Here is a 19,111-nt window from a genome sequence, read left to right on the forward strand (position 1 = left end):
TTCATCAGTTGCTTTCGACCTGAACACAATCCAGAGCTCCCGTCTCCACCCTTTCTGGAAGAATCGGTACCTCGGGAGCAGCTGAAGAAGCCTATAGGCTCAATGGCTCTGGCCAACTCTTACGAACTCCAGGAAGAAGCCATAGCTTTTACAGTCCCAGTTCCTCCTTTGGCTTTGTCTCCAGGCCTCTGCCCCACCTCAAGGAGACTGTTAACATTATTCTGGATGAGCATGGAATCTGAACTATTGCTAGATGATTCACTTTTTGCTAAATATTTTTTTTCCTGTTCAGGGCCTTCTCATGTATCCCAGGTTGTCCCAATATTAACTATATTGTCTGGGATTCTGATACAGTGTGTTGAGTACATTTGGATCTGGTTCACTCGCTGTAAGTAGAATTCAGCAAGCCCCTACTAGGTGCATTTTGGCTGGAGAGCTGTGTCCATATCAGGGAGGACATGAAGAGACAGGCAGAGTTTGAAACAGTACATGTTTCAATAACATTTATTTTTCTCAACTGATTTCCTTGCTAAATTTGGTAAAAATTCTCACAGCTCTTTTTCTCTACATAAATTACTTATGTGACAATTATAAAAAATTCTAAGCATACTCAATAAAAGATTGTGTGTGAGGGTGAAAAATGTAAAACATGCTAAGTATCTATTTACAGAGGAGCTGGTAAATTAATAAAATATGCATTTTTATGATGGAACACAGTAAGATCTGCAGATAGGAATAATATCTCCCTCCTCTCTCTCTCTCTCTCTCTCTCTCTCTCTCTCTCTCTCTCTCTCTCTCTCTCTCTCTCTCTCTCTCTGTTTTTGGTAAATCCCCAAAGATAGGGTTAAAAAATTTGCAACATTGTGTGTGAAACTAAAATTTTGAACATACACACAGAGACAATGTTCCAGTCTGGCTACATACACATGTGGACAAAGTTATAAACAATAGAAAACACCCACACCAAATTCTTAATGGTGCACAAAAATGGGGAGGGGCAAACCATACTTGATGAAGGGTCATCAGGCTTCAAGAGCTGCTGCTTGGTGGCAGGGTCACAGATGTCATAGATGCTCAGAATAGTACTCAGAAAAAACTTAGGGTCAGTTTGGCTGATACATGATATTGACCAATCAAGTGAATTATCCTATCTTATTTCTATGGGGTGTGGTGTGTGTGTGTGTGTTTGTGTGTGTGTGTGTTTGCTCGGGCTAGACTAGCATATAGCCTAGGCTGCCTTCCATAGCTTGGTAATCCTTCTGCCTAAGTCTCTGAAGAGCTGGTGTTTCAAGTGTGAGGCACCCTGCACCGGCATCATCTTACTGGGGAGAATTCTTTCTTTATTGTTTTCTGTCCCATGGACGATTGCTACTTATTATCTGTGTGGGAAGAGTTAGTGTTAAGGACGGTAAAACAAGCTGGTGAATTGCACCCAGTTTATAACCCCAAATCCCATGGCTGGATGCCTTGTCACACTGAAACTCTTACAATGGTTCATTTTTCAAATGACAGCCATGACGATAAAAATTCATATAAATTGTAAACAAACAAAATCAATGAAAATCCTCATCTTGAACAATGAAACTAAAGCCAACTGCTGATTTGTAAAAGAGAAATCCCACATGACTTCTGCTCTAAGCAGTGTGCGCTCTCCCTGTAAGATGACAGACTCCCAAGTTTCCCTCCACCCCTCCCCACCCTCTCATTCCAAGGCACTTACTGCTAAACACTTACAAGTAAGGACACCTTTCACTGACCTGGCAAAGAATATTCCCAGGACCTTGGAACTGGGTGTGTGTAAGGGTAATGTAGCGGTTTATCGTTTGTAAGATAAATAATGGAAATGTGTCGTTGCAGGGGGTCCATGTTTTTTTAATGGTCAGGGAGAGCCATGGGTTCTGTCAGAGATTTCCAGGGGCAGCTGAACAGCATCTCACTTTGGGACACTGCAGGAGCTCTGAAGGTGGGAAACAATCTTCTGTGACAGATCCCATACAGGCTGGTTTGTGGGGCTTTCAACTTTTGTGTTAATTAAACCTCAGTAGACTGACAACGTTCATTGTAGAAACTGGAAGATATTTTCATTTTTATGCCGTGTGTATGTATGTGTGAGGATGTATGTGTTCATAAGACAAGTGTTTGGATGCAGGAAAATATGCAAGTATGACTTCAGGGGCATTTCTGAGGTACTGTCCTGTTTGTGCTTTGAGACATTTAACCAGGAGATTGCTGATGTCCCATGCTGTCTCCACCCCCCCCCCCGGGTTACACATGTGCATTACTATCCCAGCTTTTTAAGTGGCTACCAGGGATTGAGCTCAGGATTTCCTTCACCAACTCTTCACCAACTGAGCTATCCACTCAGAATCTAGGGCAGGCTTTATAATGTCCTTTAAATTTGTTTGTAACTGTTCTGGGTTCAATATAGGATATATTTAGAAACAAAATTATTTTTCATTAGTTTTCTTCAAAAGGACTTACTTCATACTTGACTGACTTTAACTCAAGGAAAACAGTAAATTTTGGTAAAATTTATACCCTTAATCACCATTTATATGACTGGACTATGAATGTTTATGAGTTTTTGAGGCTGAGCAGAGTCTGGGTATCTAGGCTCTCCCACAAGGGGAGGGTTCATACCTTGTCTGAACATTCAGCAGTCTTAGGTAAGGCACCCATAACCGCAGTAGCTGACTTCCCTGTCTACCTAATGAGTGACCATCCAACAGCATCGACTCTTAGACCCTCATATTGAAGAGAACACACATGAGTCACCTTATTGCCAGCACTTGGGGAGAACTAGGTAGCAACTAATCTTACTCCTTCTCATTTAGAAGTCAGGGAATGGTGTCTAAATGCCATCAATGTCACAGAAAGCCCCTGTGGCAGTGGCAAATATACCCAGTGTCAGATTCATCATCATCACCACCACCACCACCCTCATCATCACCATCATCTGTATTACTTTCACAATGGGTGCCAGGCACATGACTTACAATTGTATATTTATAATTGTGTATTATATAGTATATAATTATATATTATAACTTAAAGGGGACTTTTAAGTCCAGCTGCTGGAAAGGTGATGGAGAAATGGCAAGTGGTCCGAAGTGAAGAAAGTGGGAGGGAGTATGTGAACAGCAGCAGCAAGAAAGTTGCCTCAAAAGTTCGGAAGGTGACAGAAACTGGTCCATGAACAGAGGTGTCTTTTGTCATTTGGTATTTGGGTGGCTAAGCAAACCATAAACAACAGCCAGAGCCCTTTCTACTGTCCATGCCCCATGTGTGTGTGTGTGTGTGTGTGTGTGTTTGTGTGTGTGTGTGTTTGTGTGTGTGTGTGTGTAAGAGAGAGAGAGACCAAGGGATAGATAGAGACAGAGAAAAAGAGGGGGTGTGCTGAAGATGGATTACAGGGTCTTGACCATGCTCGACCAGCGCCCCACTACTCAGCTAGCTGTACATGAGCAGTTAGCTTCAGTTGTTAACTGAGTTGTGCTCTGGGTACTGATGTTTGGTCCTGTGGCCAGGAAATCAGCCTGCATAGGTAGTATACTAACCTGTTACAATAGAGTGTCTAAAAACAGAATTGATATAGCACAAGAGAGTAAGGGAGAGACAGCTATTACTCCTCCTCCTCACACACACATAAACATGCAAACAGACATACACACACATATACATGTACATACACAAACACACAAGAGCATACACATACACACAGACACATAGATACACACATGAAAGCAAAGGAGCATAAGAGAATTTTTATATGAATACTTTATATAAATATAGTGGTTTTTTATTATGGAGCATACAATAATATATTTACATATTATATTCATATGTCTGAAAGAATAATTTCTATTACCATAACACATAGTACATGCCTATAGTGATCAGATCATTTATTATACATGTACAAGCATATACTATACCCTGTAATTCAAAGGCATAGTGTATGTGTCCCATGATGAGTCCTGGACACAAGGCAATCTCCTGTCTCACAGCATCAGAATTTCCAGACTCTAACCTGGGAGTCTGAAAACCTGCATGTTTACCGGGCCTCTGGTTGAAGACTACTCCCAAGAAAAGTTGCAAACTTTGCTCTATTCCAGATGCCAGACCTTCCATATTTTCAAAGCTTCCTGTATGAGCCAAGCTGTTCTCAAGTTTCTTCCTGATATCCTGGGGGGAGGAAGTTCCTTCCGTTTTCCAAACTGTTTTGAAGTTTTATTGGAGGCCTTTCTGGCAGCCTCTAGACATGGCTGTGACTTGGCACCCTTTCTCACAGCTGGAACCACAATCCCGCGTGTCCCCTTCCTCACAGCTGGGTCCATAGAATCCCATGTTCTGTCCACACCCTGGCACTGAGGGCACCCTCTCCTACCAGCCTACCAGTGTGGATTTCTCTTTATGCTGCGCTGAAACAACATCCCTTTAACCTAAACTTAATTCCACCTTAAAACAAGAGAGTTGAGTCACTTGCCAGTCAGAGTCACTGCAAACTGGCAGCATTTGTCCTCAATTGGTGGCCACTGGATACCAAAAAACCTCAGATGATAATGTCATATTTTCTCTGTGAGCCACTTCTTGCTAAATCCAAGGTCTACTGTTTCTGATAAGTAGGGGCGTGGGGAGCTATTAAAGATAGGAGAATTTTAGAGTGGGGTCTTCTACATGGAACGGGCGTTTGAGGGGTCACTGAGAGGGGAACACTCACAATATCACCGGTGGCCTTAAAACAACCACTAAATGGTGTGCCACCCCAAGGCAGGACTACTGCGGGTTAAATTGTGGTCAATAATGAACTTACAGTCTCCATTACTGTTCTAGCTTTACCTATGCTGCTATGGTGAGACAGTCTGGGCCAAAGCAGTTGAGGGTTGGGGGGGGGTTGATTTCTACTTTCAGACCAGAGTCTCTCACTGAAGTGAAGTTATAGCAGTAGGAGTTTGAGAAAGCTCGTGGCTCCATATTGTTAATAAAGAGCAGAGAGGAGCAAATGCTCCCATGCTGCAGGCTTTCGGGTAGCTCTCTCCTGTCCCAAATAGTTCAGGAGCCCTGCCTCGGGGATGGTGCCACCAAAAACTGTCTGGGTCTTCCTACGTCAATAGTCAAGGCAATCCCTCATAGACAAGCACAGAGACCAACATGATCTAGATAGTTCCTCAGTTGAGGGAGTCCTAACAAGTGTGTTTCAGTTGTAGCAAGTTGATATTTAAAACTAATATCACAATATTGTAGTTTAAGAAACCTTAGCCCAACTTGTGTGAAGTATCCTCCTAGGGGAAATTTTGGCTGGGGTGACAACTGTTTGAGCTAGTGGTCTATCATCTTTGTCCTTTCCAATAACCAAGTCACGGCCATTCATTTTGCAAATAAAAGATGTTGTGTACCAACATCTTTTGTGTTGTGTCTTACACACACAAAAGAAGTAGGGCATAATGTCTGTCCACCATCATGGTTTGAATGCTTTAACATTTATTGAGTGCTTACTGTGTACACAGTGGTGTTCCAAGGGCCTTGTTAATATCATTACTTTATCACAATCCCAAGAGGGAGGCTTTACTATCCTCCTTCTGCCAATAGAGAAATCAAGGCCTGGGTCAGATCATTACCTTGTTAATGTTATGGTTCAAATTTATTGACCACTATGTACAGGGCTCTCTGTTAAGCATATGATCTGATTAATCTCAATTAATGCTCATAAAATCCCAATGAGATGAATCATTTCATTCACTCTGGGCTGCTAATGAGGAAACTAAACTCTGGGAAGCAAGGGTACCTGAAGTGATACAGCCAAGATGCTATGCATAGGGCAGGGTAGGGAGACTTGAGCCCTGGCCAGACTGTCTCTATCACCTGCCTGCATGCCAGTACTCTATCTTCTGACTTGGTGGGAGCAGGCAGATGAGAACACAGTTCCAGGACCCTAGGAAACACACTTGGAGAAAGATGCTATCCTTCCCTGCCTAGTCAGTTCTAGCTCTAAACACCACTTTGTCCTTGCTCCTGTGTAGACTCTGAGAACCTCAAAATGGTCATTCCCAGCACTGTCCTCATAAGTAAACAGGAGAGAAATAAAAGAGAGACTCAAAGAACACATTAATAAAGTGTAAACAACCTGTTCTCCACAGATAGCTTTTCCTTCACCCATCTCTCCCCGTTCATTCGTGGTCCTGCTTTCTTCTGTTGGGTGAGACTGTCTCCTTCCCCATTCATCTGGTCCAAATCTCCAGAGGGTTTCCACCCAACTGATGATGCAGGGGGCTCCCAGAGGATCACCCTGCTTCTGATGCTGATGATCAGTGAACAACAAGGCAGGGATAATGACCATGGGTGGTTCAAGTCATTCCTTCTCCCTCATGCCCTCCAATACCTCCATCTCAGGAGGGACTGTGGAACAGATCTGCAATCCATCTGTCCCTCCACCCTGGCTCTGCCTCTTGGTCCAAGAAAGATCCTAGCCCTGGAATTTATGTTGTGCCTGGCGCCATCTCCCACATCCGGGTGCATTTCTCCGATGGCTACTTCAGTCTAGGTTCAGTGTCAGTATCCTGTCCATGCAGGGAGCCATTTTTGTATTTAAAACTCCTCCCCATGATGTTCAACCCCTCATATATTCTTTTTTTCCTTCTCTGTAGACTCCAGGGCTACACATCATGGGATGGGTGGTCTTCCTGCCCTCACACTAAAGTTAAAATTCATGAAGTCAGGCCTTTGGTCAGTTTTCTTCAAGGCTCTAGCTCCAGAACTTCTCTAACACGGTACCTAATACAGAGAAACTTTTAAACATAGCTGCTACATACAGTCTTAAGGGAGCAAACACCTCTCTATATTTCTCCGGGACCTCAGTATCACCATGTATGATAGAAGAAGACAGAGACCTTTCTCTCTCCTCTCAAGCACTTACCTGGAGGTGACAATTAAAAGTGAAGAAGTCCTAGCCAGGAAACAGCCCATAGCTCAACAGTGCCCAAACTGCAGTGCTGGACCCTGGGGGAGAAGTAATAGATCCCTGGTGGAGGATGAGGAAGCTGGGAGCACAGCATCTGGGGCTGTGCCAGCAAGGCACCCAGAGAGCAGGTTTGTAGATGCTGGGCCTCAGGGATCAGACTTACGACTCCTCCACCCCTTCCCTGCCAGTCACCAACTTCCACACTGTATCCCTGATCTAGCTTAACTAGAGGGTCTGGAAGTCTCCATAGGAACAAACATCATTACCAGACAGTTATTCAGTGTTTACATACAGGGCCACCACTGCTTCTGCACAACAGGCGAGAAGAGCCATGGTGAACAAGATACACGTTTATTACAAAACATGGTTGCTTGTCATTAACACTTTCTAAATTGATACAGAACCGAGCTACAGCTGTGAAATAGATCAGAGCTGCACACCGTTAAAGCACGAGCCACTTTCCATAGTTCCCTGGTTGATTTTTATTATTATCTTTTGTACAAAATGAGGAAAGGGAGGAATAAGAAGAGGATGGAGAGAAGAAGGAAAAAAGAGAAGAGGAAAGGAAAAGGAAGAGTAAGTGGATGATGGGGAGAAAGGAAGAGAGGGACAGGACCATGTAAACAGAAAAGAGAATTGGAGAGGAAGGAGGGGGAGAAAGATGAGGAGGAAAAGGAGAAGGAAGAGGAGGAAGAGATGGAAGGGGAAGAGGAGAAGGAAGAATAGTTGGAAGGGGAAGAGGAGAAGGAAGAAGAGAAGGAAGAAGAGGAAGGGGAGGAGGAGGTAGAGAAAAAGAAGGAGGAAGGGAAAGAGGAGAAAGGGGAAAAGGAAGAAAAGGAGAAAGAGAAGGAGGAGGAGGCAGATGGTTTATTTACTCAAGAATATCTCTAAGCACTAGGCCAGTACCAAACTAATTAGCTACATCACCATATTTGAGAGTCACGGCTGGTGTGAAGCAAACATTATTCTTATCTTCTTTCAGTGGAAGAAACTAGGTGTGGTTGGGTAATGGAGCTTACTTCCATACACATAGCTGGCTGGGATCCGCCACTGGACCCTGGGTGAGACTGTCCCTGAACAGCTGTCTTTTCCACAACCTTGTCAATGTGACGACGTGACCCCCAACTCCAAGGCATCAATTGGCCTCTCTCCAGAAAGGCTGCAAAGACTAGCATGTGTACTTTCCCTGGCTGCTTTTGCCATCTTAAGCATCATTCGCCATCTTGGGGAAGCCACTGATGCCAGGAAGGGGATTGTAGCCAATTCTGAGGTACATGCACCCTGGCCAGATCCTCTCCTTTCTCTGCTTGAAGACCCTCAATAGATACCCATCTCTCCTGCAATCGAATCAGGAGGGCCACCTGTATTTCAATACCTTTCCAGGTAATTCTCCTTTGTCTTTTCCTGTCAGTCTCTGGTAAGCCCTACCCTAACCACTGTAGGCACTGTGGCTTCTGAAATATTATATTCTTCATACATGCTCATTGCCTCAGGCCCATGGCACACACTGCATCTTCTGCCTGGAAGAAATGCAGATGCCCACTATGTGCCCAGCTACCCAACGTCATATTGTGTATTCCTCTGTGCATTAGCTTCCTGCTCTCACTCTCAAGAATCTTATCTGTGTGAGGACTGGGAATCATCTGTCCCTAATGTTTTTACCTGCTGCCACCATCGGCACTGAGGGTAACATATGACAATGGGTATGCCTTCATCATTTCTGAACCATGCATGTGTGACAGTGGCTGACCCCAGAGATGCCACGTGTCTACACCAGTAAGGACAGGTTTTTCTGTCAAGGTTCTTGACTTCCCTGTGTATAGCCATCACCTTGGCAGGAGGGAGGATAAAGAGGAGCTAAGCATCATCTCTGACTGCTGGGGTTGTTATAGTCAAGTTTTCACAAACAATGAACTGCAGATGCCTTGGGATGCTGGGAGCTGGCTTTCAGTCCAGTTTGGATATGGCTTATCCTAAGTTCAGTAGAACCTGGTCAGAGGAACAGGGACTATCATGACTTGCAGCCCATGAGGATTTGTAAGAAATAAGAGTTGGCTCACTTTCCCTCTCTTGTCCTACAAGGTACACCTTGGCTCTCACACATTCGCCATTCCAACTCCCTCCTACCTAACTTCATGTTCACAACACAGACAACGTTGAGGAGAACTTTACTGCGTGTAGACTTTTCCTCCTGTGTAAAATGATTTGAATGTTCCTCAACCTCTCTGAGTTGAACCACAAGTTTCTAGGGTTGGGACCCATTTTACTTACCCCCTAGGTCCCAGTTGCCAGAACAAGATCCAGCACACAGTAGGACTTCAAAATTCAGTTGCTGTTTAAGCATATATGTGTGTGTGTGTGTGTGTGTGTGTGTCTGTGTGTATATTATATGTATTAAAATATATGTATATATGAATGTGTACAGATAAATATCATATATGAAGCACTTGGCACAGCACGTAGGATACCATAAACATCCATGAGGTGGCAGATGTCACTTCCACAGTTATGGTTGGGTCTATACTAAATTTTATTCCTTGGAAAACAAATATTTTTTTGATCTGGCACCAAGTTCTAAGTAGCATGATGGCATTCATTGCAGCCTAAGATCTATCCAGCCACTGGAGTTCCCGTTTGTATACTATCTATCTATCTATCTATAATTATTTATTATGTGTCTCTGTAGGGGTGTATGCATATGAGTGCAGAAGGCCTGACAGGGAAGCCAAGGCATCAGATCCCCCCAGGAGTGTTATAGGCAGTCTTGAGGAAGCTGATGCAGGTGCTGGGAACCTGACTCTGGTCCTGCTCTTCACCCCTGAGACATCTTTTTAGCCTCTAAGTTTCCTTTTTTTTTTTTTTTAAGTCAAAAGTACCAGTGTCTCAGGGCTTGTGCCAGGTTTCTGCATTTGCTGCAACCCACTGCTCTTTCTGGGAAGACCTCAATTTTACCCACACACACACACACACACGCTGGTGACTCACAATTGCCTCGAGCTCCCGATTCAGGGACATGACACCCTTTTCTGGCCTTCTTAGGCTCCTGCAGTCTCTCATGTGCATGCTAATCCTCCCCCCCTCCACACACACATAATGCACTAATTAAAAATGAAATCTTTTAACAATAACTATGTCTAATTTCTTTTGATCCCTAAGATCATCGAATGCATGATAACCAGGGAGTGTCTGCTCACCTTCTTTCCTGCATAATATTCCCTGACTTGGCTATGGAGAATAAGGAGATTCCATTTGCTCAAATTCCTATGTAGGCTCTGTGTACTATTTTCAGCCCATGATTATACAATATTCCCAGCAAACTTGGGACATAAGTAAATAGATGATCCACCCATTTTGTTGATTAGCAAGTAGAGGCAGAAATGGGAATTGCCTATGCAGGAACAAGGAATAGACATGGAACAGGAATAGACGTGGAGATCTGAGCATGAATCGACAAAGCAGAACAAGCAACTTCCAGACCCCAGTCACTTCCTCCTTCTCCACCACTCCATCCGCATGTGAAAATCAGATCCCGGAGATGAGCAGAAGATGCGCAAGGCGCCCCAACCCAACTTTCTAATAAAGGAAAATAGCCGGAGGCAATGCCGATGTAAAACACATGGAGAGCCTTTCTTCTGCCATTTCCCCTCTACCAAGTGGCACTGTAACACAAGATTTAACTCTTCTCTAAGGCAGCGCCTTAGCCCAACAGCTATTCACATCTCCCTGGAGGGCAAGAGGGAAGACTCCTAAACACAGAAAATTCCAAAGATCTGATAAACTGACGTGATTTAAAGCGAGTCCCCACGCAGTTTATACAGAAATATTTATCTGCTGTGGCTCTTGCTTACAGAAGCCGTTTATCCCCTGTGGACAACCATGACCCCCGGTATCTCTCTCTCTCTCTCTCTCTCTCTCTCTCTCTCTCTCTCTCTCTCTCTCTCTGTATCTCCGTGTCCGTGTCACCAGATTACGTGGAGCCTTTCATGATCCAGGGCTGAGCCAGGGGAGCTTCTCGGAAATTCACTAGAAGCAGAACGGCAGCCGCCAAGTCTTCTTTTACCTTCCTTCCTTAAATCTCATCCTGCCTTTCCTAACTATTTTCCCTAGAAACAATAACTGCTCTCTCTCACCTTAATAGTGAAACTGTATAATCTCCAAAGAAAACGGCTTTAAAGAGGCTCGGGCGGTATTATTCACTCTGTTCTGAAAGCACTTTACTATTTAGCTCTCCAGTCTTAATTTTTGTACTAACAGAAATCGCGGCGTGTTTTTTTTTTTTTTTTTTTTTTCATTTGTCTATTTCTGGCTTGGCTTTTTTTTTTTTTTTTAGATCACCCTCATGTCTGGTAGCTTTGTGGAGACACAGGGCCTTTCCTTAGCTGGACTGGACACTATAGCTCCCTAATTAATCTGGTCTTTGCAGAGAGCTGCAGGAAGAGGTAGAAACCTGCTTTAACTGCCTTGCTGGTTCGGTGCTTGTTACTCGCAAGGAGAGGCATTGGTACCCTGCCATGGTGCTCCATCTCAGTCCACTGAGGTTTCTGCCATGAGCCGTGGACCGGCTGGCTTTTAGGCTTTCTCTGTGGCTGCTCTTGGGTTTGCATGTCCACACTTGGTTATGTGAGAGGGCATGTGGGCTCCGGTGTCCTGATGTCTTCGAACATCCACAGAGGAGGAGTATGCAGTAATGGACACTGTTTGGAGAGTAGGTATGGGGGACTTCGGATTTGTTTGGGGACACGGAATTTGTGTTTTGTTTTGTTTTGGTTGGGTTTGTCTGTGTGTGTGTGTGTGTGTGTGTGTGTGTGTGTGTGTGTATTTTTAAACGAGACAGGTGGAAAGAGAACTCTCACTCACAAGCAGAATTCAAAGCAAATGCTTTCAAATCTGATTCAGGTTATTTTTTTTTCCCTGTGTAATTTCCCTGAGCTCATTAGCACTAAAACTTTGTACATTTCCTGTTCCTCAGCAAAGCTAAACAGCACCGATACATAGTATTAACCGGCTAAATAAGCTGGGCCTCTTGTATTTTAATTTCTAAAATTTCAAATAATTTTAGGAATGACTTTGGCATCTTGGGATATTTCAGCATACTCAGGGGACACACCCCCCGGCCCCCATATAGCGAGCAAGGAAGACAGGGAGAGGCAACAACTGGAAATTCCAAATGGCCATGCTAATGGTTTTCAGAGATGTCTGCATGATTTAGTCATCTGGTCCAAAGAGTTTACTTTGGAAACAAATGTACCAGCAGCGTCTCCTCACAGCTTAGCGGCCTGTCCGCTGTGTCTGAGCGGGCATGGTCTGGTAAGGATCCTTCAGACAAAACAAAACAGTCTTGAGAACACAGGCACATGCTGAAGATGACCCTGGTGACTGTCCAACTCACAGGCAAGACCTGAGTGTCCCCAAGGGCACTGTTCTGACAGCTCATGGAGCCCAGCAGTGGGCTCTAAAGTCTCTCATTTTTATCAACGCTTCCTGATGGCTTGGTGGGTGAACTCTGAAACCAATAGGAATGGTATGCCTGTACCTGGACCCAAGAAACCTTCCAACATGAGAGATTCAAAGGTGGAGATGGGTGGAGAGAAGAAATTCTAATTCTAGATAAAATCATGCTCTGTGAGATAATCTTGTCCGTAGACAGTGCTTTTCGGAATTTGGTTGTTTTTCTCTTAATGCAATATCCAGACCCCACGTCAGCACGCCCAGGAAGGTGATTTTTCATTGTGGGCAGAATGACTAAGGCCCTTCAGGACTGATCAGCTGCTTGTCAAAGGTCATTCCTCAAACCTCTAACTTTAAACAGAACTTCTGAAATGCAAACTGGCATCTTTTTTATTTATTATTTTTTAACCAATTGCTAAAAATGACTGGGGAGGAAAAGCTCCAGGCTCCTCTCCCAGCTTCAGCTAAGATGGAGTTTGAGCTCTGACTAAGAACTGTAATAAAAGCAATCCGGTTTTCATCACAACATTAAAAAATTAAAATAAATTCCACTCAAATAAATAAAAAATACGACAATGCTCTCAACTTGAGACGCTATGCATTTATTTGTGTGCCAAGCATCTTTTAATACCACTGTGATATTTTTTCCCTAAAAGTCATTCAATTTGATTGTAATTACATATGTAATGAAGAAGCCCTGCTTCGGGGAAGCGACACAAGACATCCGCTGGTAGTTTAATGTATTTCCAACTGACTTTACATCCAGTAAAAATGGTTCTCTGCTCATGCCTAGTCTTAATACAGAATTTGATAGGTGAGTCTTATTTTTAAAGGAAATCTGAGTGGGTGAAGGTTCTTCCTCCACCGTAAGAGTCTTTCCAAGACATTGCTAAGTGCATAGATGGTCCCACATAGAAGGGAAACTGCAATTTGGATGTTTAACTCACAGACCTAATGCAACCAGGAACAGGACCCAGGTTTGGTTGTTTCCCCCCTTGGCCTATGCTTAGTTACAGTGTTGTCCAGAGAAGCCTTCTCACAAGCACCTTAAATAATGGTAGCTCAAGTCTCCCTCTAAGACCTGCATAACAAAGAGCTGTATTCCCAAGCCTTGGGAAGAGAAATAGACCAACCCAGACAATCACAAGTATTACCCGGTTGGAGAGAGTGCCCTCAAATCTTCCCCCAAAGAGTGAGAAAGTCAGAAAGGATGTGAGAAGGCCCGATCCTCTCCTGAAGAATGTAGCACTAGCCTAGAGATGCTTAGGAAGGCATCTATAGAGTGTGAAGTTCTCCAAAGGTAGCAAGAAGAACGGAGTTGGCTGAGGGCAAGAAATACAAAGTGGAAGAAAAAGAAAAGTACTTGTGAGGCACATTTTGTCCTTTCCCGTAGGTAGGCTGGAACATCTGATTCCCCCAATGCTCCCCCCCAACAAGCTTCAGCAATTTTACTGCCGGAAAAAAGTTCCCCCAGTGCCCTCTCCTTCCCTCTCTACCATGAGTCCTGCCTCTCACAATCTTCTGATTAGGGTTAATATATTAGGTCCTCATATGGCAGATTAGAAATGAGATCAATAAATGCTTAAAACAAATGCACTTTTGAAATGTCCTATTCAATCTGAGTCTTTAAGGGTGAGCTGAGCAGGGTGAGGATGGGGGACAAGGAGAGCAGGAGAGAGCTTGGGAAAGGACCACGGAAGGAATCAATTCAATTCGGACACAAAACACTGGAAGGGGGAAGACATTTGTAGGTACCTGGCCTCTATAGTGTGAAATCTGCATTAGGCAGCAAGAATAGCTCAGAGCTTCTGTTGCTGGAGCCCTGTGAGTGTGTGTGTGTGTGTGTGTCTACTTGTCTTAAAACCACACCATTCTGGGAAGCAAAGAGACCCACAACATGGAAGCATTTTAGAGTTCAAGATGTTAATTTGCTTTTTTCTGAAGGATGTTCGAGCAAAGAAAGAAAATCAGAGTCTGAAAACAACCTGGGTCTTGCTTGCCAGTAAGTTTAAGGCAAACTTCGGTTGTAGCTACTAGCTCCTACGCCTGTGCAGTTAGCGGAGATTTGGGGGACTTCACCCATCCATCCAGAAGCGACACTATCCTGAAGTAGAAAAAGAGACCTCTTAGCTGTTCCTTCCCCACTGCAGCAAGATTTGAAATGCCCCTGCCGAATGCGCTTCCCAAGTAATAACCTGTGCTATTAAGGTGCAAATTGCAACTTTTAAGTAATGATTGCTAATAGTCTGATGTTTACTGCTACACAAGGACATCCATGAAAACAAAATCTGCATTATTCATCTCCACATTCAATAAACAAAATAAATTGAGGGAGATGCTCTCTCGTGCGAGCTTCCGCACAAAAAAAAAAAAAAAAAAAAAAAAAGACCGTATTATTGGAAGCTAACACAAGTCCACAAGAGGAAAAGAAAAAGCACAGAATGGTTTGGGGTGAGCAGAGGCAAGGAAAATAACTTACAGGCATGTTAGATATTCACAGGAATGGGATTACAGACGATTCTATGCTCCATCTCGACTGGCCGGTGTTACATGGCCGAAGTAAAACCTCAGCTACTCCTGTACGCAGACCACACGGCTGGGGTTGTTAGGGAAGTATTGTTAGAAAACATGCCTACAGTTTTGTTTTTTTTTTTTTTTTTTTGAAAATCCAAGAGCTCTGCACCATTTAATGTGTGAACGCATCCAGACGTTTCTTTTTGTTCAACCTTCCTGCCACAGTCTTTGTATCGTTCCTGAGATGAACTCGGGGGAAGGATGCCAGGAAAGGATGCCAGGGTAGATTCCTGATGATTTTTCAGGTAAGAGCAGATGCATTTTCATGGTAAGCCAAACATACAATCAAGATTGTAAGCCAAGCACACCCTTGCATCACCATGGGGGGGGGGGTCCAAAAGATACTTTCTAAACTTTCTTCCTGGTCCCAAGTCCTAACCCCATGGAAAAGCAATGCTTCAGAAAGTGAAGACCAATAATATCTCTGAGAGAAATGTTTCCTCCTAGCTGTTTACTTAAAGAAAATGGCTTTCACATACCTACCCCTGCCCCCGACACACATATAAGGAGTGGGAGTTATCTAAAAAAAAAAAATAACATTTTCCATCACTTAGTTTCCCATCCTTTGACTGTATTGAGGTGACTCTTTTTTATTAGAGAGTTTCAGCCACCAATGTCTTGAAGTATCATCCTTAAGCTGAATCGTGTAAAGAAACCTAAGTTCTTTGGAGAACAAGGGTTCCAGAAGAGCTTCAGCCCTGGTTCACTTCCAGGTTTTTTCTCTCTTCTATTATTCATTAATCAAACTAGGAATCAAGCTTTCAACATCGGTCCGCAGGAGTAATCACTTACAGTTGTGCGTTGTATTTAATTTTAAGCAGTGATAAAAGTCAGCAGAGTTACAGGCTGAGAGGCACCCCCCCTTCCCTTCGTGGTAGCTGGCTGAAGAATCTCAGCTAACTTTGCCTCACTCATCCTAAAACAGAGCAAGGGCCATTGGTGACCTAGGATAAGCAGAAGAAACACCACAGAAAAAAACCCAGCTTGCTAATAGGCGAACAGATAAATACTTCAGAGCAGGGGAACTCACTGTGTAGGAAAGAAAAGAAATCAACCCTCATTTCAGCTCAAAATGTTTGTTCCTTCTAGGGGACATAATGAGAATTGTAGAAACAGTCTTGAAAAGACACTAAGAATCCAATCGGCTGGAAAACTGAAAGTGTATTCACAAGTTTCTAACACGCGTGCGCACATGCACACACACACACACTGAGACTACTACAATAATAATAAGTAGGCAACATCAATTGATACCAGCTTAACGAAAGGATCTAATTTAAATAATGTACTACAGCGTCATGTTATGCACACCTGGATCTTCATTGATCAGTGGATAATTATAATTAAAGTCGAGCAATTTTGAGCAAGGCACTTTTTGTAATGAGCTTGTGAAAGGAGACATGTCCAGTCATTCTGCTAATTTAAATTGCTGCCTAGTTTTTGATGGCCTTTACCAGAACTATAAGAAAAGGAAGGGAAAACAAAACAAAACAAAACAGAAAACAACAACAACAACAACAAAAACCCAATAGTTTTCAGGGCAGTATCATTTCTGCTGGATTGCTCTCTTTTGGGACAACGGGGATAGCATCTCTGATAATCCAGCCGCACGTGAACTTGTATTACCAGCATTGGACACAGCAGGCCGACTCTTAGGAAGTCTTGAAGGCCCGCCACACACCCTCACATGGTCAGATAGCTGCACCACGTCAGTTCAAAAGATACAATAAAATAAGAGAGCTATTGTTTCCAAAAGAGGTAACTGGATTTGAGAAAAAAACCCAAAAAACAAACAAACAAAAAACCCTGCCTAGACAAGCTGCAAATGTGTATGTTGTTAGGAATATTTTCATGATTCTGCTCTTAGAGAAACAATTAAAAATACATGACCGAAAGCTTTGTAAGGAAGCAACTCAGCAACCTACTTATGGCCGAGGAAGGGATTGTACACTCAGGAAGGAAAGAGACGAGATTTTTCTGAAGCACATGTATTGCTCTTTGGGATAAAATCAGGCTGCAATGAGTTGTGAACTTGTAGCCAGCATGTTCAGATACTGGCACCCTCTTTCCCCAGATTCCTAACTCCCTTCCTCTTGGTGACTTTGCAAGTTTACCCAAGTATCCTGGGGACTTCTCCAGTGTTTGACTCAAGTTAGAGCAGAATAAAATATAGCTGTGGCCTCCAGATCAGTCTTCCCCACTGCTGCTCAACATCAGAGGAGAAAGACAGAGAGCAGGGGGCAGGGGAGCCAAGGAAGCTCAAACTTTTTCCGTTAAAGCCCCACAACTAAAGGACACAAAGAAATAAAAAAGCCTGCATTAAAAGCCAACAAGATAATGATTGTACATCTCTCTCTCTCTCTCTCTGCATATAGAGGGCAAAGCTTGCATCACTGCCGATCTGAGTTACCATGGTGAGTGATTTATTGATAGATATCAGAATGAATAGATCAAAGCAGTGAGATGACAGGTGATCAATCAAATGTCAAATCAAAACTACCAATCGAGTGGAAAGCTGATTTTTCAGTGGGTGGTCTGGCAGGAGAAAAATGAACTTTCCTCTTACTGATTCCGAGAAACAAACCCCAGCATAATATTTTAAAAAAAAAAAATAGGCAACCCAAAAGGAAAAAAACAACAACAATAACCCTGAAGAACTGTTGTGGGGAACTATTGATCTGTTCTGGTCTTTAGGGGGAGGGTTCCCCACAAGAAAGAATTCCACAGGACAGCACCTATGGTGGTAGTCAATTCGCAAACTTTCCAAAGCTCTATCTGGCAAAGAAATATCCAAAGCTGTTAAAATTTCCATGGGGTACTCTCTCTCCATCCCTACCTGGCTTTAAGCAAGAGAGAAGGGACATTAGATTTCTATAAACCGTGAAGCCTTTTAGAAAAACACATCTAAAGCTCCACTCATTTCTGAGGGTGCCTTTTGCACCTTGGTGACCAAAGCTACACCCTTCTGGTTCACAGCTCCAAAGCCAGTCTGCAGCCCCAGGCTTGGCCATGCCTCACACTTGCAAGCCTTGAGCTTAAGGGACTGGAGACACTGTCCCTGGAGGCCAGAAGCCGCCAGCACTGACCTCTCAGAGGGACGAGAGGGGCTACCTCCCTCCCCCTGCACCCCAAATCCATAATCCGACTTTGGTTCCAGAGGCAAGAAGCCAGACTGGGAGAAAAAGTTAGGGGTGGGGTAGAGGGTGGAGGGAGGAAAAGTTTAAACCATGAAGGTTTGGTGGGACAGCTTCTCCTCCACCACCCAGAGGGAGCTTTGAGAGGGAAAGATTGGGGAGATCAGCTGGGGTGATGAAGAGGGCACCAGCACGCTAACCCTCTTGGAAGCGCCAGGGGGGTGGCGTCCCCGCCAGCCCCGGGCCAGGAGGGCGGGCAGGCGGGCGAGCCGCTGTGCGCCGGGCTCAGGGGCCGGGCACCCGGAGCGGAACCATCTCTTACCTGCTGCCCGCTTGGGTGCCTGCTGTTTCCTCCTTGGCATCGCTCTACTTAGCTCCAGTCTCACTTCTGGCGCCCCAGCCCCGAGCCGCGCGCGGGGGCCGCAGTCTCGCTCGTCTTTCTGTGGCTCCTAGGACGTCACTCGGCCTCTGTCCCCCTGACGATCCCCCTGCCAGCGCTCCAGCGCGGGGCCGGAGACCCCCTCTCTGGGCGGCAGATATGCGGCTCGCGCCTGCTGCTTGCAAGTGGAGGTTGGTTCTGCCTTGTTTTGTTTGGTTTTTTTTTCACCCTCTCTTTTGTTTTGCTTTTGGATTTTTTTCTTTTTTTGGTTTTGCTTTTTGCTGTTTTTTTTGGTGACTGGTGAGACACTTGATTTCTTTATTAAACATCCAAGACGGGGTTCAGATATGGCAGGGATGAGGGGCGCACACGCGCCACGCGCACACTCGCGCTTAAAGATAAGGGAGAAAACAATCCTGAGAAGACAGTGGATTTCTTCTTTTTCTTCTTCCTTCTCTTTCCCTCCTCCTCCTCTTCCTCCTCTTCCTCCACCTCCTCTTCCTTCACCACCTCCTCCTTCTCCTCCTTCTCCTCCTCCTCTTCCTCCTCCTCTTCCTCTTCTTCCTCCTCCTCTTCCCAGATCTTGATGGCGGATTCGCGCTGGGGAGAGAGATCACT

General features: G+C 44.3%; 1 protein-coding gene across 1 annotated transcript in view; it reads right to left on the reverse strand.

Moving 5' to 3' along the window:
- TSHZ2 (teashirt zinc finger homeobox 2) overlaps positions 1-18,976 on the reverse strand; it is a 242,371-nt gene extending 223,395 nt beyond the window's left edge. The window contains exon 1 of the mRNA XM_080924755.1: positions 18,437-18,976. Within this exon, the coding sequence (XP_080780881.1) occupies positions 18,437-18,476 (40 nt within the window). The 5' untranslated portion in view covers positions 18,477-18,976. The remainder of the gene's footprint in view (positions 1-18,436) is intronic.
- Positions 18,977-19,111: the final 135 nt, after the last annotated feature.

The sequence above is a fragment of the Micromys minutus genome (assembly GCF_963924665.1).
Source record: "Micromys minutus genome assembly, chromosome: 11".
Taxonomy (NCBI): Eukaryota; Metazoa; Chordata; class Mammalia; order Rodentia; family Muridae; genus Micromys; species Micromys minutus.